Genomic DNA, 22,241 nt, shown 5'->3' on the forward strand with positions numbered 1-22,241 from the left:
GGAAGCTCAGTTCCTCTGCTCTGCCAACTCTGACAGTCCTTCCCCCACTGATGTCCTCCCTGCCCTCCTTCTGCGCCCCAGTGCCGTGCTCACTCCCTGGGCTCACTCTGTTGCAGACACACCCAGCTTCTTTGCTCCTTTTCTGATTGGTCGTGCTCAATGATTGAACTTTGACTGGACGAGCCCAGTCCAGCCAGGTGCGATCCAACGTTCTGTGCTCACGCCTTGTAGCTGCAGAAAAGCACATCACCTTGCAGAGTCCCACACTTTAAAATTCTGATGATTTACTGCAGCTAAACCCAATATGTTCCTAGTGTCTTCACTCACCCACTCCCAGCAGTTTACCTTTTCTCTCCTCAAACCTTGAACACCTCCTTCTCCAGACCCACTGCTCAGCTGAAGGCTTTGCTTCTTGTTTCACTGAGGAAAACGAGCAACCAGAAGAGAACTTCGACAAGCTCTCACCACTAGCCTATCTGCTTACCTGTGCCTGACCCTGTATCCCCTGTTCTCTACCATTCCTGTTCGGCAGTTCTTACTTTCAGCTTGCTGAGTTCTCATCTGGAGCCAAACCCTCTACTTGTGCCCTGGATCCCACCTCCTCTCATTATACTCAGGGATGTCACTTCTGTAATTCTACCCACTCTCTCCTTACAGTAATTTCCTCCACGAGATAATGACTCATTTCCATCAGCATACAAATAAGCGATTATCTGTACCATCATTGCAAGCCCTCTTCTGGCCCCTCTACTCCTCCACCTACCACCCACTTCTCTGCCTTCAGTTTATAGAGAATCAACTGGAAGAGCTGTCTACATACCCCCTTTCTCCTATTCACTTTTAAGCTACTCCAAACAGACTTTCATCCCCACTGCTGTACCCAAACTCCTCATGACTTCCTCATGAATAAATCCAGTGACTCATTCTCCATCCACATCTTTCTCTCAGAAGTTTTTGAAACAGCTAATCACTCCCTCCTCTGTGAAACATCTTCACCTTAGCATCCGGGCACCACCCGACTCTAGTTTCCTTTTAAGTCACTAACAGTTCCTTCTCAGTTTCCTTTGTTGGTTCGTTCCCTTATCCCCTTGCATCCCCCAACCTCTTTTTTTTTTAATTTATTTTTGGCCGCGTTGGGTCTTCGTTGCTGCGTGCGGGCTTCCTCTAGTTGCGGCGAGCGGGGTCTACTCTTCCTTGCGGTGCGTGGGCTTCTCATTGCGGTGGCTTCTCATGTTGTGGAGCACAGACTCTAGGCACACGGGCTTCAGTAGTTGCAGCACACGGGCTCAGTAGTTGTGGCACGCGGGCTCTAGAGCGCAGGCTCCATAGTTGTGACGCACGGGCTCAGTTCCGTGTCCCCTGCATTGGCAGGCAGACTGCTAACCACTGCACCACCAGGGAAGTCCCTCCCCCAACCTCTTAACATTGGCGACTTCAAGGCTAAAGCCTTGGACCTCTTCCCTTCTCTGCCTGCATTCACACCCAGCTGGGTGGACTTATCACATGTCAGGGCTTTAAATAGCATTCAGTGCTGATAGTGCATAGATTTAGAGCTCTAGCCCAGACCTCCACTGAGCTCCTTAGGTGTTTATCTGACTGCCTACTCTGTCTCCACTCAGATATCTAAGTGGCCTCTCAAATCTCACATGTCCAGAAGTGAGCTCATGACCTTTCCCTCAAAACCTGTTCCTCCCCAAACCTTCCCCCTCTCGGTTAATGGCAGCTCCAGCCTTGCAGTTGCTCAAGCTGAAACCTTGGTATCATCCTTGACACCTCTCTTTCTCTTGAACACCATGTTCACTCCACCAGAAAATTTTGTTGGTTCTGCCTTCAAAATATAACCAGAATCTGACCACCTCTCATCATGTCCTCTGGTCTGGTCCAGGACTGCTTCATTCTCACCTGGAGGATTGCAATAGCCTGCTAATGGGTCTCCCAGCTTCCACCCTTGCCCCTCTACAGTTTAATTTTAAACACAGAAGCCAGAGTGGTCTTCTTAAAACAGAAGTCAGATCACATCACTCCTCTGCTTAGAACTTTCTAGTGGCCCCATCTGACTCTGAGATACAGCTAAAGTCTTTACAGTGGCCTACAAGGCTATATGAGATCTGGCCCCTGTGACCTCCCCTTGCTTTTCTCAGATGTCCTAGTAATGCTTTTGCCTCATAGCTGCCTTTTCTGTGCCGCCACCCAGCACAGCTCAACCTGTACCCATCTGTCCCCTCTCCTGCGTCACAGTTTCACTTGTTTTATCCAAGATGTGGGTATAGTTCTAGGCCTACTTCCTCTATGTTAAAGGGTGTTTTAGGAAGATCCAACTGGTGGCAAACTCTGTAAGATGGTTTCCAGGGGATGGAGAAGAGGCAGAGTGCAATATAGCAGTTCAAGTCTGAGCTGTTTGATGTGGTCTCAGTGGAACAGGATATAGCTGGGTGAATAGCTGTCCCTCACCGGTTCAGCTACCCAGTATCGGAGACAGTGGGAGGGAGAGAGAATTTCTCTGTTGTTCACTGTTGTACCCCCAGAGCCCAGCAAAGGATTTGAATAGGTAATGGGCACTCAGCAGACATGGAAGCAATTGATCAGGATGATTGGGAGGTGGAATGCACAATTTAGAGTAATGGGGGGGGGGGCTCTCAGACTGGGTGACTGGTTTGTCCAGGAGATGATGAACTCCTTTTAGATAAGTGAAGCTTGTTAAGGTGTGCAGGCATCCTGTTAGAAGGATCAAGCAATGCCTTTGAAGAAGCAAAAATCCTTAAAAGCTGCAAGCTGGAGATTTGGCAGTTGTAGGGCAAGCAAACAAAAAGATTGATTCAGAATTTAAATTAGAATAGAATGCATTTCACGAGCCCCTGTATAGAGTTTGTAAAACTGAATTCGAAACATTTAAGTTTCTCTTTTTAAAACTTGATGAAATGTTTTAAAGTAATAATTTTTAAATAATTTAATTGTAAAAATTCCATGGTAACTCAACAAAGGTGCTTGATTTTGGTAGTGAGACTAACTGGATCGTCCCTAGGAAGCTCAGCAAAGGCCTGCAGAGGAGCAAGGTGCAGGGGAGGCAAGTTTCAATCAGGAGGCACTGAGTGATATTGGCCGTTAATGTGTTGACTTCAAGTTCTGGTTTGGGAATCTGGGTTTTAGCCTGTGGGAGTGGAGAGCCACTGTATCTGATACTAGAGCAGAGAAGTGCCTTGATGAAATATATTTCTGGAAGGTTAATCAGATGGGAGGTATTTACGGTGGATTAGGAAAAGGAGACGCCAGGTTGGAAGCTACTGTGATCATCCAGGTAGATAGAGGTGTTAGTAGTAGATGTTTGGAAAGGAAAGAATCAGAAGACACTTCCAAGAAAGAGTTAATAAGATTTAGATTTTGCTTATAAAAATACATACGTGAATGTCAAAACGATTAGTCATACTTTTGTTTTTAGAAATGAGGAAGTCATACTTCCATGATGGTGTGTTAAGACTAAACTAATAAGACTCAGTAATCTTCCGGAGACACCAGACCCTTTCAGAAAGGATATTTGAGACAGGGGGATTTCCTGGTACCTCTAGGTTCAGAGCATCTACATCCTTCTGTGTAAGTGAACATCTGGCTTTCCTCCTTCCCTCAAAGTCCCCTTAAAAATTTCCACCATCAGCGTTTAATAGTCCTTGCGCATCCTCTTATAACCTTTATTGCATGGAGGCTGGTAATGTTCATATAAGTACAATTAACTGCTCTATCCTTAAAAGGTTTGGACTGGCATATGACTTTTTATTAAAGTTTATGGAAATATAGAAATGTCATCAGATATGTATAAGAAATTCTCATTTCTTACAGAATAGTGAGCTGAACTCATTAATTATAAATTGACTAAGTTGTCTTAGGGCTGAAGTAGGCACATTTCTTGCCAGTTGCTTAAGGCACAGATGTAACTAACATTTGTTAGATTATAGCTGTGGTAAGTCCCGTCATGGGCAGCGAGACTTCGGCTGAACTAGGTCCCATCATGGGCAGCGGGACATTGGCTGAACTAGATCAATAAACTAGAATCTGTAACAGAACAGGTGAACTTTTCATCTTCCAAACTGAAACTCTGTACCCATTAAACGCGAACTCCCCATTCCCGCCTCCCCTAGTTCCCTGGCAACTACCATTCTATTTTCTGTCTCTAAGAATCTGGCTACTGTTAAGAACCTCCTATCAGTGGAATCGTGTAAGATTTATTCTTTCGTGACTGCCTTATTTCACTTAGCATAACATCTTCAAGGTCCATCCATGTTGTAGCATGTGTCTGAATTTCCTTTCTTTTAAGACTGAGTACAAATGTGATTTTGAATGATCCTGGTTAGGATTATCTGTGGTGGTTTTCCTGGAGACCATGGGATTCTGAAGAGATTATTAGAAGAGCTCCAAGTTGCTACTTGAGCACTGGGTTCAGCAGTCATTTCTGCTCAGGACCTGTTCTTGGCCAAATCATGAAGCATGGCATCTGGGCCTTCCAAGTGTCCCCTCACCTTCCTTATCCATTTTCCCTTGAAACCAAGCTTCGTTGGTGCCCGCCTCTGCCATGACTCACCACTCGTCACCCTGCTTACTGATAGCAGGTAGTCTGCAGTGAATACACACTTGCGTGTGTGTATGTCTTAGAGTTCTTTTAACTAAAGAACACAACTTGAAGGCAGCGTGTAATGAATTATGTGAGCTAGATTAAACCTAAAACTTGAGGAAACGCCAAGCAGAGAGCGAAGTCGTGTGTGACTCAGGTCTAACAAGACAGGCTGGGTGTGTTATTTAACTGAGCCAGAAAGAAGTCAGGAGGAGAAGAGGGAGGCAAGATGAGTTGAACGTATTTATTTTTTAGATTATCAAGTGGGGCTTGTGTTCCTTTGTCTTAGAAAATATTTTAAATGACAGCATAGTATCGCATCATCTTGATGAACTTTAATTCGCTTTTTAGTAGATGTTTGCAAGGTATTGAAATTTTATTATCCAAATGCTACCAATTTTTGTATATTCCATATCTTTTTACATGTTTCTCAGATCTCTTGTGATTAGTTTTTGGTGGAAAGGAGAGATGCAAGAAGGTATATGAATTAATAAACCACTGACTAATGGGGTGAGCCGATTGGCTTTGAGGTTAAATTTAGAGGGTGATAATGGCGTGTCATGACTTTTGTCTTATCCATCCTTGCAACTCCAGCTGCCTTAGCCAGCAGGAGGTGCTTCCACAATAAACCTGGGGGTGAGGCCTCTAGACCGGCAGGGCTGTGACAAGTGCCGTGCCCTCCTCTACCTCAGAGCGGGGCCAGCCCACAGTACAGCTCCTCAGAACCTTTTGCAAAATCCTTTGAGTCAGGTGTGCTTTGGAATTCAGCCTTCTTCAGATTTTAGAAAGGCAATAGATATAAACTGTTTCCTCTGTGTGTGTTAAGAAGCACTTCACTTAGTTACGGAGAGCCGCTTACTCAAGCATGTAAATATTTTTAGTAAAACATGGTAATAAATATTTGTGAAAAATCTTTTGGCTTTCGGAACTCTTTGGATTTCAGAATTGAGGATAAGGGATTTGGGGCCTGTATCTATGCTGAATTTGAGCAGATAGATCTGACCCAGAAGAAGAGAGAATTCTCTCCCCTTGGTGCTCAAGGGGGTAGACTGCTCGTCTTTTCAAGCTCATAAGGAAGTTGGGAGCTCTTTCTTTTCTTTTCTTTTCTTTTTAAATTTTTGGCTGTGTTGGGTCTTTGTTGCTGCGCGCGGGCTTTCTCTAGTTGTAGCAAGCGGGTTCTAGTCTTCATTGTGGTGCACGGGCTTCTCATTGCAGTGGCTTCGCTTATTGCAGACCACAGGCTCTAGGGTGTGGGCTTCAGTAGTTGTGGCATGCAGGCTCAGTAGTTGTGGCACACGGGCTCAGTTGCTCCGTGGCATGTGGGATCTTCCCGGATCAGGGATTGAACCCGTGTCCCCTGCATTGGCAGGTAGATTCTTAACCACTGTACCACCAGGGAAGTCCCTGGAAGCTCTTTCTGAATTTGCAGATGAGGAGTCTAAATATTACTCTTTTCTGTACTAAACATTACTTTTTTTTTTCCCCAGAGTCTCTTCCATCACCAACACTATCTTGCACATTGACTGATGGGAACATTACACTCCAGTGCATGATCCTGGAAGATTACAACACCCATCTAGAACTCATACAGTACTCCTGGGACTGTCCTTCAACAATACAGTGTCAGAGTGGCTCAAAACCATCTGAAGCGTATGTTACAGAGGAAGGTGATCTTTCACAGGAAATTCAGTGTATCATTAGCAATCCATTATTCAGAAGGACAACACCAATCATTTTGTCAACCTGTGTCCCAAGTGGTAAGTGACTACGTGTGTCATGGTAGAGATCCTATATACAAGTGGGGTTCATGGACCTACATACAAGTAGTGGTTCATGAATTTCATACCACGGATGCAGTAACTAACATACATTTCATAAATTTGAAACTTAAATTGAGTTACAGTTTTCACAGACACTCTATTACAGATATAAAGCTAATACTTTTTAGTACTTTCTGTGTCAAGTACCATTCTAATACATATGTTAATTAATTCCATCCCCACGCAATCTAGTAATTATCCTTATTTCATGAGGAGAAACCAAGACATAGTTGGGAGTTTAAGTTGCTTGTCCAAGATCAATAGCCAGTAAGTGGTAGAGCCTGGTTTTGAAATCAGGCCATCTGGCTTCAATGTTAAATGAAAGTACAGACTGTGGAAGATTTTGTAGGACTGAAGATCAAGTTTCTTCAATAAATAAATTATAAGGGGAGTAAAAAGAGAGGTGATGGGGGGACTTAAAGTTTAAGGAAATTTAAGAAACATATTAATTAATTGCAATGTATGGACCTTATTAGGTCTTGATTCAAACAGAAAAGAGTAAAAAACAGGAGCAATTTAAACAGTGATTCCATGTTTGATGATGTTGAACACAATTTTTTAAGTCTGACGATGCCATGGTTATGTTTTACAAAGAATCCTTACCTTTCGGAAATACATACTGAAATGCTTATAGCTTAAAAATTGTGCTCTCTGGAGTCAAACAGGGGCTCGCACCTCTAATTGCTCCATAGCAAGTGGGAGGGGAGAAGGAGAGGGATGGAGCCTGGTCCTCCCCTTTAAAGATCAAGTGTGGCATGCGTCACTTCCATTCACACCCCCTTGGCCAGTCTGAGTTCATGGCCACATCTAGCTGAGGGGGGCTGAGAAGTGCCATCTTTTGCTGGCCATGTGCTCAGTTAAAACACAGGGGTTCTCCTCCCAGAGTGAAAAGGAGAGATTGCTTATCAGGGAACAGCAGATGCTTCTACCACAATGTACTACAAAATGAATATAACTCATACAATTTTAAAACATATACAAAATCTAAAAAACTTAAAGAATGACATAAGCCGTAAAAACAGATAGAGGTTCTAATTTTTTTTGCACCTCATTGCTCGTCTTATGTTCTCCCTGGGGTTATGTGCCTAATTTGGAAACTCTCGGTCTAAGCGAGAGAAGATGGTGTCTTGGACTAGTAGAGTTGGGAGAAGTGGTTCCGATTAGGCTACGTTTGGAAAATAGAAACAGGATTTTCTAATGGTTTGAGTGGAAGAAAGGTGTCTAAAAAGAAATACTCAGATGACCCCTAGATTTCTGGCACAAGCAACGGAATGAATTGTGTTGCTATTGGACTGGAAAGCAGGGGAACAGCAGGTGTGTGGAAGAAATAGAGTTTGGTTTGGGACATGTTGTTTGAGATTCCTGTTAGATTTCAAATGGAGACGTCAAATACAGTCCTCTGATTTATGAGTCTAGGTCTCTCGTGAGTGGTTAGGGCTGGAGATGGAGATTTGGGCATAATCAGAGTACAGGAGGCATTTAAAGCCTTGGGACTAGAAGAGATTCTGTGGAGGAAGCAGTCGTCCGAGAGGGGTGCTGAGACTGAGTCCTGAGGACTCCCACATGTAGGGGCTGTTAAGGGCAGAGGATCCAGCAAAGGAGACTGAAAAGGATCACTAGGGAGGAAGGCAGAAAACCCCAAGAACTTGGTATCTCCAAAGCCGAGTGAGGAGAGAGCGAGCAGCTGTCAGTGCACCGGCCAGGTCAAGGAGGAAGAACGTCATTTAGAACTTGTATCCTTGTTGTTTCATCTCCCCTAAATCTCTGCTGTCCCAAAGCGATGACGGCATCTGGCATCATCCCGTGGGAGAAAGGATTTTGGAAGGGACTGTATCAAGTAGCATTAGATTCAGCTGTTTAAAAATTTTTTTTTAAATATCAGTGACTTAAAAATGTAGATTACTTCTTTCATGCTAAAAAAAAAACATTGGGGAGGGAGGGATAAATTATGAGTTTGGGATTAAAAGATACACACTATTGGGCTTCCCTGGTGGCACAGTGGTTGAGAGTCCACCTGCCGATGCAGGGGACACGGGTTCGTGCCCCGGTCCGGGAGGATCCCACGTGCCGCAGAGTGGCTGGGCCCGTGAGCCATGGCCGCTGAACCTGCGCGTCCGGAGCCTGTGCTCCGCAACAGGAGAGGCCACAGCAGTGAGAGGCCCGCGTACCGCAAAAAAAAAAAAAAAAAAAAAAAAAAGATACACACTACTATATATAAAATAGATAAACAAGGACCTACTGTATAGCACAGGGAACTATATTCAATATCTTGTAATAACCTATAATGGAAAAGAATCTGAAAAAGAATATATATATATGTGTGTGTGTGTATATATATGTGTATATATGTATATGGTTGGCCAAAAAGTTTGTTCGGGTTTCTCCATAACATCTTACAGAAAAGGTAAAATATATCAGGTATATCACTGTGCTGTATACCTGAAACTAACACAACATTGTAAATCAACTATACTCCAATTTTTTTTTTAAAGGATAAATGATGAACTTTTCTCAACTAAAAAAAAATAATAATAATAATTGGAGGTAGGCAGCCCTGGGCACATTGCTACTTTATGCAGTTGTGTGGTCCAGCTCCTGCACCTTCCCTGCTATCTCAGGCAGTGGGACCCAGGGAGGGGAAGATGGTGTGTCTTACCCCTTTCAGGGAGAGTTTTGAGAAATACCACACAACCCTTCTTGCATCTCACGGCCCAAAACTTGCCACATGGTTAAACCTTGCTACAAGAAAGGCTGAGAAACTAATCTTTTAGGGGAGTGGTGGTATGCCCAGCTGAAAATCTGAATTCTTTTATTAAAGAGGGGAGAATGGGTATGGGGAGCAACTAGCGGTTTCTGGCCAGGGGCCTCTCAAATCAAACCAATGGATTATTGCCTATTTGCTCTAACCCACCTGTGTTCCTACTAAGAGGAAAGGGTGTGTGTTCATACTCTCATGCATTCTTTCATTTTCTCTCTCCCCTTCCCTCCCCTCCCCTCCCCTCCCCTCCCCTCCCCTCCCCTCCCCTCCCCTCCCCTCCCCTCCCCTCCCCTCCCCTCCTCTCTCCTCCTCTCCCCTCTCTCTCCTCCAGGCTGTACCTGCTGTAGTGACCCCACGCTCTCGCTTAGCAATGTGTGGTGATTGCTTTGCCATATGCTCAGTATTCTGCCCTTAGAGTTTTAGTAGGTGGATAGAGTCCACCTCATGAACACACATCATTCTTTTCTATTGTGGACACTTCAGTTGTTTCAGCTTTTTGATATTCTAAGACTGTGGTAAATATCTTTGTGCCTTTTTTGGAGGGAGGAGAGGGGCACATAACTGATAGTTTCTGTAGGTTAATATCTTAGAAATGGAATTGCAGGATCAAAGGACGTTAGTAGAGATTCCAATAGCATCAACTCAATAGGTTCATGGCAAGAGCTAATAGCTGTTCTTAAGTGTATTGACTCAATTAATGCTCACAATTACCCTAGGAGGCATATTTTTCAGTTCCATTTATAGTGATCCCCAAGAGGAAACTGAGGCACTGAGAGGTTAGAGCACCAATCCAACGTTGTCGCAATGATTTGGTGAGCCTGTAGGCACATCATTTAGCACAGTGTCAGCGGCTGTATGATGAACATTTCTCAGGCTTGCAATGCATGGCTGCCACATTGCGCTGCCAAGCACACGATACCAAGCTGTGCTCCCACTGGCAGGACAGGATGGCTGAATAGTGGACTATCTGCTGCTTTTAATAAACAGCACTGGGCCAGATATGTATCAACCTTGTGCATATACATTTATTTAGAAACACAGTCGATTCTCTTTATTCACGATAGTTATGTTTTACTGTCACTGTAAACACAGAATTAGTGCATACTGAACCATTGCTCCCGGGGGAGATAGAGGTTTAGGTTCCTGCAAGCCTCCGGTCACAACATTTTTGGCAAGGAATCAATACAGAACCTTGCTTTATGTGTGCTTCTGTTTAAAGACACCTTATTTAATATATGTGCTTGCTGCATGAACAGTGAATTCACAGCACCATAACTGATGCCTAAATGAAGCTTATCTAACACGTGTGTTTTCTCTGTAAGGCACACACAGCCTTCTTATGCTTGGGAACACGAGACAGCATTTCAGCACTGTGCTTGGGGGCCGTTTTAGACAGTGAAATAGACAACAGAAAAGTACAAAAATGTGAAACACATGGCACTAAATAGACCACAAATAGGGCACATGTCTACAGTACAAGGGCTAAAACACAAGGGCAGAGCATTGCCTTGAACCTCAGCTTGGGAATGTGTACATCAGGCAACACAGGTTTCACCATTCTGTGGCCCATGTCAGCGCATGACCGTGAAAGCGCTGCAGGTATTGGTTTGGGGAGTACAAATAAATTTTAGCAAGTAGATAAATTGCAAATACGGAATCTACAAATAAAGAGGATCAACTGTATCTCTGTTTTGGTCAGTTCCAGCTAATTGTATTTCTTTCTTTCTTTTTTTTTTCAGACAAGACAAGGCACAGGTTTGTGCTTTTCGCCATACTGCTAGTACTAATAGGTGGTTTGGTGTTTTTAAAATGTACGTATACTTTCTTTTTTAAAAATAATAAGTTTTCAAACTGGAATGGGTTTTTCAAAGGCCAGAAAATGATTAATTTGAAGATGAAAACAAAGTTTGAAATCTTAGCTGTTTCGAAAGAAACAGAACCTTTTTTGTTGTACTTGTTGTCTGGGGTTGCTGAGTGTGTCGGGTTCCCCAAGATTCTGCATTATCTTGAGGTGGAATGAATCCTTGGGCCATAGAGAGCTGTACAGGAGTGGGAACACAGACGAATATACTTAGACTGTTCCACAGCCTCATATCTGTGGCCCACCTCAACATATAGTTATACTTCTGGTCTCAAGCCAGATTTTGCAAAAAAACCTCTTACTCTTGGCTACCATGGTCATAATTTTCATGACTTATAGCCCAGAAGGAGGTCCCAGGTAGGAAGGAGCATTTGTTGAGTCAGGTGACATGGAGTGGGTAAAATGACCTGATATTACCTGTGTTGCCTTCCTGAGCCTTCCTCAGTCTCCAGAAAGGAACCCATATGCCCTGGAGAACTGGTAACCTCATCCCAGCCTGTTCTTTCCTGGTGTCAAGAAACCCCTCCTCAAGTCCCAGAGGATGTTGACTAGGCTATAAATTTCAGAGTAGAGGTTCTTGAAGCCCCATCAGTTTCCATATCAGCCTTCACCAAAAGGAAATTTCCGAGACTGATTTGTCACTCTCACAGGGAATGTTGAAGAGGAAGCTTTCTGCAAGGTGATGGCATCCGGGGTCCATGTCATTTCACAGTCATGTCTTGAATCAAGTTCACAGACTAGATTTAAGTTTCCCTAGACCTGCACTGTTTATTCAATACAGTGGGTACTAGCCACGTACAGTGATCTAAATATAAATTTTAATTAATGAAGATTAAATAAAATTTAGTTTCTCAGTCATACTAGCCACATTTCAAGGGCTCAGTAGCCACAGATGGCTAGTGGCTACCATGTGAGACCAAATAGAGAACAATTCCATCATTGCAGAAAGTTCTGTTGGTCAGTGCTGACCTAGACTTTTTTGGGGTATTGGCACTAGAATATGATTTCCCGAAGGTTCCATTTCTATATTATAGGTTTCAAATACCACGAAGATCCCTAAGTTATAGATTACCAGTCAACTGAATCTCCTCCAAACAAGTTATAAAAAAATCAGCTGAAGAAAGTTTTAAGCCATCATTACCAATACGTAAAACATTTGGGGAGCTCAGGTGTTCTTTTTAAAAAGTTATTTTTAATCCCCAAATAGCGATATTATAGTTAATCATCTCCTTAACAGATTGGTCCCCAGAAACCAAAATAATTTTCCACTCATATGTTTTTCTTGGGAGGGAGGGGGGGGTGTCTACCACCAGAACCCCTGAACTGGAGAAAAGTAGCACTGAGGACTTTTCTGTCTGATTTAACTTATTAAAAAAAAAAAAAGTTTGGGCTTCCCTGGTGGCGCAGTGGTTGAGAGTCCGCCTGCCGATGCAGGGGACACGGGTTGGTGCCCCGGTCCGGGAAGATCCCACATACCGCGGAGCGGCTGGGCCCGTGAGCCATGGCCGCTGAGCCTGCGCGTCCAGAGCCTGTGCTCCACAATGGGAGAGGCCACAACAGTGAGAGGCCTGCGTCCGTGTACCGCAAAAAAAAAAAAAAAAAAAAAAAAAGTTTATTCAGTGGAGGGAAACTTACACCAGTGATCACTACTGGTAGCACCATATAACCTGGAAAAACAAATTGTTCTAAGAAATAATTATTTCAGCAAACATCTCAACCCTAAAGCCATTAATTGGGAAAGTGAGGCATTTGGCATGGAGCCTTCAGAAGCGGAGAGAGTTGAGTGTAAACAGCTCCATCGCCTAGTTGTAGTTGACACTTTTACAAGCTCAGTCAAGCCTGTGGACTTGGCTTCTGGACCATTAGCATGGCTCCAGGCTAGCTGATGCCTTCGATGGGGAGGAAACTGATGCATACATGTGGGACCGTATCTTAACGTCCAAACCGGTGCTGTCCAAAATGGTAGCCACGAGCCACATGTCGCTGTTGAACCCTTGAAACAGGAGAGTCCAAATTGAGATGTGCCATCAGTATAAAATAGACACCGGGTTTGTAAGACTTCTTATTAAAAAAGGAATGTAAAGTATCTCATTAATAATGTTTATATTGATTACACGTTAAAATAGTATCTTTGATTTGTTGGGCTAGTCAATAAAATGTATCATGAAAATTAATTTCATCCATTTCTTTTTTTTAAATATAATTGCTCTACTATTTTTATTTTATTTTATTTATTTTACTTTATTTTATTTTATTAATGTTTTGGCTGTGCTGTGTGGCATGCGGGATCTTAGTTCCCCAACCAGGGATTGAACCCGTGCCGCCTGCAGTGGAAGCACAGAGTCTTAACCGCTGGACCGCCAGGGAAGTCCCCATCCATTTCTTTTTACTGTGTAATGTGGCTACTAAGCATTTTAAATTACTTACGTGGCTCACATTATATCCCTATCAGGCAGCGCTGGTCCAGAACATTCCAGCCTTCTCTCCATCTTTAGCTTTATGCACAAGCTGCTATAGAAAAAAACGTTCGTCAACAATTTTTGTTTTTCTATCATCTGATGACCAGTTTTTGAACAACTCTTTGGCCCAACTCTATGGCCAATTTGATGCAAGCATTTAGGAGAGTAGGAAATACCAGCTCGACAGGGCTCTGCTTTAGAATTTCCCCAGTTCAGGCCTCTAGCCAGCAACTCCAGATTCCAGCTTTTCTTTTCAGCTCTTTAACTGAGATGCAAATGTCTTCATTTGTAGGTTTTCTGGGACGCCCATAGCAGATAAACACGGAGAACTAGGTAAGTGTCCTGTAGGCTGCTCAGTGGGTGCATTGTGTATCGTGCACTAGAAGCAGAACAGCCTGATGTAGAGGGCCTGTTCCTTGGGGAGCCAGATTCTACTTATCTGTCAGTTAGTTGCCTTGAACAGTAATAAGTTACATCAGCAGATATACTCACCACAGTTCATTAAGCACCAAATGGCGACTTCCCATGTAACATCTCATTGAACCCTCTCAGTGAGCTTTGCAAGGGGGTATCTTTACAGCTTGTTTAGAGACAGCAAACGTGAGACTCGGAGAAGTCAGGTCCCATCGCTCATAAATGTAGAGCTGGGATTCAAATCTAGGTCTTCAGACTCCAAGAGTTATCCTGTTACCCACCACAATCTGCTCCCTCCTTCTCCCATCCCAGGAAAATTGAGCCAAGGATAGGGTTCACTTCAGGAGCCAGGGTCAGAGCTGGGCCCGTATCGTGAACAAAAGATAGGATCCAAACACAATGAACGGTGGCGGTGGGTGAAGTCAGTTGCCGTAAGGAGGCTCCAGAAGGCCCCGTCCTGGCAGAGTCCCCGTGGTCAGGAGGCAGGGGCCCACGAGCCGGGCTTTGAGGGATGAAGGGAAGAGTAAAGGCCCAGGGCTGTAAAAGGCAGGGTAGGGGGTGGCAAGTCATCCCTCTTGGGGGCAGCGTATGTTGGTGGGATAGAGGTTGAGCCAGGCCAAGATATTGAGAGAGAGTTGCCAAGAGGTTGGGTGATTTTTTTCTGGGAAACCACTGAGGATTGATTGATTGATTTTATTTATTTTTGGCTGTGTTGGATCTCCGTTGCTGCGTGTGGGCTTTCTCTGGTTGCGGCAAGCGGGGGCTTCTCTTTGCGGTGGCTTCTCTCGTTGCGGAGCACGGGCTGTAGAGCGCAGGCTCAGTAGTTGCGGCTCATGGGCTCAGTTGCTCCGCGGCATGTGGGATCTTCCCCAACCAGGGATCGAACCCGTGTCCCCTGCATTGGCAGGTGGATGGATTCTTAACCACTGTGCCTCCAGGGAAGTCCCCACTGAGGATTTTTGAGCAGAGCTATGCTTTGGAAAGATCTCTCTGCTGGTAAAGCATAGGGTGAATTAATAGACAAGAGGCTAGAGATGGGGACACTGGTTGGTGGATAAATGAAATAATCCAGCCAAGCAGAGGAGAGGTTGAATCGGGGTGGTCATGGCAGAAATGAAGGAGGGCTAGGTTTCAGAGAAAGTACGGATATCGTATGAACAAAGTCTCAGCGGAGAGTGTAGTCTGGTGCCAGACTCCCTGGGGTTAAATGGCAGCTCTGTCTCTCACAGGCCTCGGACAAGTCAATTAAACTCTTTGCCACCTCAGTTTTCTTCTGTGGACAATGGGCATAACAATAGTATAGAAATCACAATGATAGTGTAGGTAATAATAGCAGAGAAATAATATGTACAAACAAGTTATTGTAAGCAAAATACTTAGAAGAGTGACGGGCTCATAATGGTGCTCAGTAAATGTTAGCTATTATGGTTATGATTATTCTTCAAGAAAGGAGCCAAGGGGCTTCCCTGGCAGAGCAGTGGTTAAGAATCCACCTGCCACTGCAGGGGACACGGGTTCGAGCCCTGGCCCGGGCAGATCCCACATGCCGTGGAGTGAGTAAGCCTATGCGCCACAACTACTGAAGCCCGCGTGCCTAGAGCCTGTGCTCTGCACCAAGAGAAGCCACCACAATGAGAAGCCCACGCACCACAATGAAGAGCAGCCCCCGCTCGCCACAACTAGAGAAAGCCCACGCACAGCAACGAAGGCCCAACACAGCCAAAAATAAAAATTAATTAATTGATTGACTAATTAATTAATTTTTTTTTAAAAGAAAGAAAGAAGCCAAAAGGGACAGGAATTCTGACCCTTGGCAGCATGGCAGGCACAGCGGAGGACTCAGGCGGGGCCCTTGTTTGGGAAGGTGAACTTGTGCTCTGACAGGCTGAGTCTGGGGTGCGGGCACATCACGTGGATAGGGGCGTCCAGCATATTGGAGAAGTGGCTTTAGGGGCTGGGGTTACAGGTTGGGGAGCATCTTCGTCAGAACAGTGATGGATTCCCTGAGCATTTGAGGTCACCAAGACAGAGAAGCTGAAGGCCTTCGAGTGGTGAGCGAGGCAGAGGAGCCAGGAGGAGACCCAGGCGGCGCCCTGTTAGGGGTCCGAGGGGGAGGCCACGTGCTAGAGCTGCAAGGAGGCAAAGCGGGAGGCGGCGGTCGAGACCTTTGGCTTGGTTGAACGAGTTGCTGACTTTCATGAAAGCCCCTGGGTGAGTGTTTGGAGTGGAGGGATCGCAGCACAGCAGTGAGGGTCTGGGGGCAGTCAGACCAATGGGTGGGCTTGGGAGGCTTCCTTTCTCCCCAGCTGCCAGCCAGGACAGTGACCAGGTCACCCGGGAAGTCAGTTGCAGCAGAAGGCCTGGGGCAAGGGGTTCTAGGGGCAGCTCAGCCAGCTTCAGGGTGCAGAGTGGGCAGCGGTAGTGAGTCTGCGAGGGGTTGATGGTCCAGGAGGCCCCATGGAGAGGCGTTGGAGAGGAGTCAGGTAGCCATGGATGAGGTGAGGGGCAGGTGTGCTAGCAGTGTGGGGAGAGGTAGAAGACCTGGGGGTTATGGTCAGAGGTGGGGCGTTTCGGATTTGAAGTAATGTGTGTGAGGGCAGGTGACGGTGAGATCGGAGGAGTGCCTCTGCTGAGATCCACTTGGTAGCAGTGGAGGCGTGGCCATCACAAACAGTGACGGGGAATGTTGTTCATGTGAGTGCTGTCATCCCGGGCCACTGAGAAAGGTGATGGGGTATCCCAGAACTCACTCCTTTACCTTGCTCCTTTATTCATTCAGCAGATAACTTATGGAGATTACTAGATATCAGGCACTGTGTTAGCCCATGGCTTGAGATCAATGTACCCAGTGAGGCTAGACATTGTGTGGGATTCAGAGAAAGCATATATTAAAGCTCCTACCCTGAGGAGCTTATGGTCACAGTGGGGAGAATGGATGAGTGTGTAAGAAACAGAAAGACTTAGGCAAGAAGCACATGGTGATGGGCTGGAATGGATGGTCAGGGCTGGGCAACCAATAAGGGGGAGGTGAAGAGGCCAGAATAATCATGAAGATTTTGATTTTGAAAGGAGTACGATGTGAGCTAGATCTTCAAAGCAAGAGCAGAGTGGAAAAGGCATTCCAGCTGGGAGAATCAGCAGAGACATGGAGGGGAACGAAACCTGTCGTGGTTATTTGATAAAGATGTCAACCTGCTTAGCATCAAGTTGAAGAAATGGCAAAAGAGACAATATTTGCAAGAACATTTTTGGAAGTCAAGGGCATTAAAATCAAGTGATATGGGAGTAGGGGGTCATTGTAGGTTCTGGAGCAGGAGAGTTTTGCGTGAAAAACATTGCTTTGGAATGATGAGCTAGGAAAGTAAACCTGACTTCTTAAGGTAACATCCCAGGGAGAAACCTAGGTAGGATGGGGTTGGGTGTGGGAGAGGAGCTTACTTTCCTTGGCGTATTTTTGTTTGCTATTCAGATTTTGTACTTTGTGTGTTTCCTACCCTATTTAATAATACTTTTTAGATTTAAAGAGCCCACTGTGGCTGCAGGGAGGAGTTCCCTCAACTCAGTTATTAAAGGGTTACAGATATGATGGAGAGGCAGGGCTTGGGAGAGGAGCTGGGGAGGGGCAAGCACAACCAGGAAGAAATGTGAACTTGTCACATCTCCGTGAGACCAGTGTCAGGAAGAGCTAACCCCAATTAAAAATATCTAAAAAAAAAAAAAAAAAAAAAAAAATATCTGAGGGGGGCTTCCCTGGTGGCGCAGTGGTTGAGAGTCCGCCTGCCGATGCAGGGGACACGGATTCGTGCCCCGGTCCGGGAAGATCCCACATGCCGCGGAGCGGCTGGGCCCGTGAGCCATGGCCGCTGAGCCTGCGCTCCGCCATGGTAGAGGCCGCAACAGTGAGAGGCCCGCGTACCGCAAAAAAATATATATATCTGAGGGCAACCAAGTAAATATCAGGTATCTGAGGGAAGTTGGGTGTGATATTACACTTCTCACCAAGACAGTGCTGGTATTCTTCACTTTTGGTAAATGTCTGGAAAACAGAGCCAACCAAATTAAAAAGGGAGCCGAGTCCCCCAGTTCTCTGGGAAGAAAGACTTGCAGGTGCTACCTCAGTCTGAAGGAGAACTGGAGATGCAGGCCTGATTCTTTGGCAATGGACGCACCTGGCTGTGGGAGAGGGTGAGAAAGTCCCTGCGGAAGAGCCTGTGCTGCCAGGGCTAGGTGGAGAGCTGCTGCCCACTTTATCCCCCTCAGAAATCCACAGCACCCATTTTCAAGTCCTACAGGATTCTTCATAAGGAAAACTCCTATGCCCTTTATCTAACCCGTGACTCCAGCACTAAATTTTTATGAATTCCTGTTACCAAAGGAATGCAGATATTTTGGGAGCTGTGGTCTGATCTGGCCTATGGAAATATAGACCGTGGGGAAGACAAAAAAAGCCATGGAATGGAATCTCAGTTCGCAGGGACTTGGTCAAGGCTGGAGCTGGGTGTTTGGGCTGATTTCCTCTGAGTTACCCAAGGGTGCTCTGTCATCACCACAGAGATGAATAATCAGAAAGAGAAACTGAAAGAAGAAAACCACACCCGGGGATTCATGTGGCAAAGAAGGAGATGACTGTTAGAAGGGGTGACAGTTTACATATGGGTCTTAAGGGCCCAGCTCTGTTGTTTGGAGATTTCATTTATACTCAAAGACTGAGTTGGTTTGAGAAGATGGGACTGTGAATTAGTGCTGTGCACTGAGAGTAGAACTTCTGGTGGATCTCCAGCTACCATCTCATGAGAGCCCAAGACCAATCTCCCTCCATCTCTGCTCCCTACAACCCTTGCTTTTGATGGGTTTATTACAAAAGGGCTACCCGCATTAGAATCGGAGGGTAATTTATAGACTCATAGACTGCAGCACAGACTGACTGCATTTTATACTAATATGAGATATTTCTTTTATAGCACCTATTGTTTGGTAACAGAAGATGAAGTCAAACGCATGCTAATTACATTATTTCAGTCACTTTGAGAAGGCATCTGATTTACCATTTGAGTATTACCTCATCCTTGAGGAAACTTTGGAAGTCTAACCTGAATGGACCCTTTATAAGAAGCAGTGTTTCAGGACTTCCCTGGTGGCGCAGTGGTTAAGAATCCACCTGCCAATGCAGGGCACATGGGTTTGATCCCTGTTCCGCGAAGATCCCACATGCCGCGGAGCAGCTAAGCCTGTGCACCACAACTACTGAGCCGGCGCTCTAGAGCCTGCGAGCCACAACTACTGAGCCTGCGTGCCACAACTACTGAAGCCTGCACACCTGGAGCAACAAAAGAAGCCACTGCAGTGAGAAGCCCGCACATTGCAACGAAGAGTAGTCCCCACTCACCACAACTAGAGAAAGCCCGTGCACAGCAATGAAGACCCAACACAGCCAAAAATAAAACAAATAAATAAATTTATAACAACAAAAAATAATGCTTCATGGAAGAAACAAGGACTAACAAACAACAGGCATTAGTTTCTACTCTGTCACCAACACTGAGTATCACCAGATACTGTCTTGTCCCGTAATTGTTTATTATAAATTGTATTTTTGGAGAAATGTAAATCTTTGTAAATAATGTAAGTATGTATATGTATATATATATATATGTGTGTGACTAAGTGGCTCTTTTTTTCTTGTTAGGGTTGTAAAACAAAATAGTCACATGACTCAGGAGGTGAAGGTTTTTTACTAAAATCTATAATCCACTCTTTGGTTTTAGAGGAAAAACAGTTCATTGCAGGATCAGTAGCACGGTAGTTTATCTTGTTAGTTAGCTGTCACATTGGCAGGTAAACAGAGAACTCTTAAACCAACTATACTCCAATAAAAATTAATTAAAAAAGAAAATTAAAATTTTAATTGTATGTTTAGAGAATTTGTTTCAGAAGCGTATGTTTGTCATTCATCAAAAAATACATTTTTGTTGTACAATGTGCATTATTTGTAAATTACGAGACTATAACAATTTCATGTTCTTCCCAAATGTTTAAATTTTAAGTAACCAATATATGTACTATTGTATATGTTTGAAATAACTTCTTCAATCTTACTTGCACTGTCTCCTCTCAATAGAAAATACTAACCTGAAAAAATTCTTCATCTATTTTTTTCCTCTTTCCTAACTGCAATCAGTCTTAAGTGAGAAATGAATTATTCTTGGAATTCATACTTTAAAGTGGCAAAAATGGGAAAAGTTATAAAATACTTTGGGTGTTAAAATCTGTATCTTGATCAGCACCCAAAACAAACAAACGAACGAAAAAAACAAACTGTAAAGTGATATACACCAGGGGTCCCCGACCCCTGGGCCTCGGGCCGGGAGCGGTCCTCGGCCTCTTAGGAATGGGGCCGCCCAGCAGGAGGTGAGTGGTGAGCAAAGCTTCACCTGCCGCTCCCCATCGCTCTCATTACCGCCTGAACCGTACGCCCTGCCAACCCACTGCCCGCACCACCGGTCCGTAGAAAAATTGTCTTCCAGGAAGCCAGTCCCCGGTGCCAAAAAGGTTGGGGACCGCTGCTGTACGCATGCAGAACAGCAGCTTCTCCTGGATAAAGAGGTGAATTGCCCCAGCTCTCCGCTGGGCAGCCATCATAGAAACCCGAGATCCCCGGAGTCACCGTGCAAAGGCCTTCGCTCCTGAGCCCGCACTCTCCCTGCAGTTCCTGTCACATGAGAGTCTTCAGCCTGAAAGAGATGTTTCTTCCCTCCAAGGTGGGTGTTTGCAAAGGGGCCCCAGGACACAGTGGCATCCAGCTCCCCACAGCGTCAGTAAGAGGGAGACCGAGGCCTGGAAGCCCTGCACACCCCAGAGAAGAGCTCCCGCCTTGGCCTCCAGGTGGCTTAGCTGTCTTAACGAAATGTGTCTTCCGTACTTTGGTCCCCATACACTCTCTCTGGCCCTTTCTGACCCCATCAGTCAACAGTAAAATTCCTAGTATCCTCTTCAACGAATGTTCATGTCCCCTTTCTGTTGTCAGGAACCCTGGCTCTCCCCTAGGTTGCTGCTTCCTGCAACCCTCTCAAGTGGAAGCTCTCCTCTCCTGTGCACCTTGTATGCTGGTCCCAGAGGGAGGGGGGCATCCTCCCAGCTCGTTCCTGCTTTCAGACCATTGCTCCTTGCCCAGCTTTGATGCTCACACCAGCAGATCACCACCACCTGATAGCCCTTTTCTGAGTTATCCTTTTTATTCCTCGTGGCGTAAAGATGTTTAGTACCAGGTGGAAATCACTCTCAACACTGCTCCTTTCAGAATCTGAGCGTTTTCAAAACCTGCGAATCATGGTCTCCCCCAGGGCTCTTCCTTTCCCAGCACTGCCCTGGCCCTGCTCCTGACCTTTTTATCAGTAAAGCCCGCAGTCTCTCACCATCTCAGCTACAAGCGTGCCCTCTCTGCTTGTTATCTTCCACACCACACCCTTGAGGGCCCCGAATCCCAAACTCCTGCAACCCCACCAGGACCTGCAAGCCAGCCATCCTGCCTCTTCCCTGGCCCTCAGCTGCTCGGGGTCCTCATTCTCCTCACTGTTTGGGGCCTTCAGCGTGCGTCAGTGTCATCACTCCTCTAACCCTCACTCTTTACCCCTTCACTTGGCCAAACCCCAACTGTGGTTATAGTTGCATCTACTAGTTCCCTCCCTGCATCCAAACTGCTGAACATCCTGGAGAAAAACACACCACCCAGCTGACAAGTTTGATTTCAATGACTGCAGACCTCAAAGGGACTCACAGTGTTTCCCAGATGTCCTCGCTGCATTGCCCTGGTCCGTTCACTGCCTCCTCATTGCTCTTCTTAGACCTGCAATACTAACAACTCTCAACTGCTCACCTTGCTTCCCATATCACTGAAAACAAAAGCACTGAGGAGAACCCTTCTCCCACCTAGCTCCCACCTTCCCACCACACATCTCCTCACCCAGCTGCATCGGCACCCACGGGCTTTGCCTCTTGTTACCGTAGATGAAATCTCCTTGCTCCTAAAACCAATCTTTCCACTTGTCTTAGTGTGCTCGGGTTGCCATAACAAAATACCATAGACTGGCTTAAAACACAGAAATGTATTTGTCTCAGTTCTAGAGGCTGGGAAGTCCCACATCAGGTGCCGGCCGGTGTGGTTCCTGGTGAGAACCCTTCTTGTCTGGCTGTGTCCTCACATGGCAGGGAGAAGAGCTCTGGTGTCTCTTCCTCTTAGAAGGGCACCAATCTACCGGATTGGGGACCTCCCCTTATGACCTCATTTAACATTTATCACCTCCTCGAAGGCCTTATCTCCAAATACAGCCGC

The 22,241-nt window shown here is 45.5% G+C and overlaps 1 protein-coding gene across 1 annotated transcript in view; it reads left to right on the plus strand.

The window, feature by feature from the left end:
- CD58 (CD58 molecule) overlaps positions 1-19,893 on the plus strand; it is a 44,678-nt gene extending 24,785 nt beyond the window's left edge. The window contains exons 4-7 of the mRNA XM_060141890.1: positions 6,088-6,357; positions 10,918-10,989; positions 13,791-13,831; positions 18,874-19,893. Of these exons, the coding sequence (XP_059997873.1) occupies positions 6,088-6,357; positions 10,918-10,989; positions 13,791-13,810 (362 nt within the window). The 3' untranslated portion in view covers positions 13,811-13,831; positions 18,874-19,893. The remainder of the gene's footprint in view (positions 1-6,087; positions 6,358-10,917; positions 10,990-13,790; positions 13,832-18,873) is intronic.
- The last annotated feature ends 2,348 nt before the right edge of the window (positions 19,894-22,241 follow it).

The sequence above is a fragment of the Lagenorhynchus albirostris genome, chromosome 2, assembly GCF_949774975.1.
Source record: "Lagenorhynchus albirostris chromosome 2, mLagAlb1.1, whole genome shotgun sequence".
NCBI lineage: Eukaryota > Metazoa > Chordata > Mammalia > Artiodactyla > Delphinidae > Lagenorhynchus > Lagenorhynchus albirostris.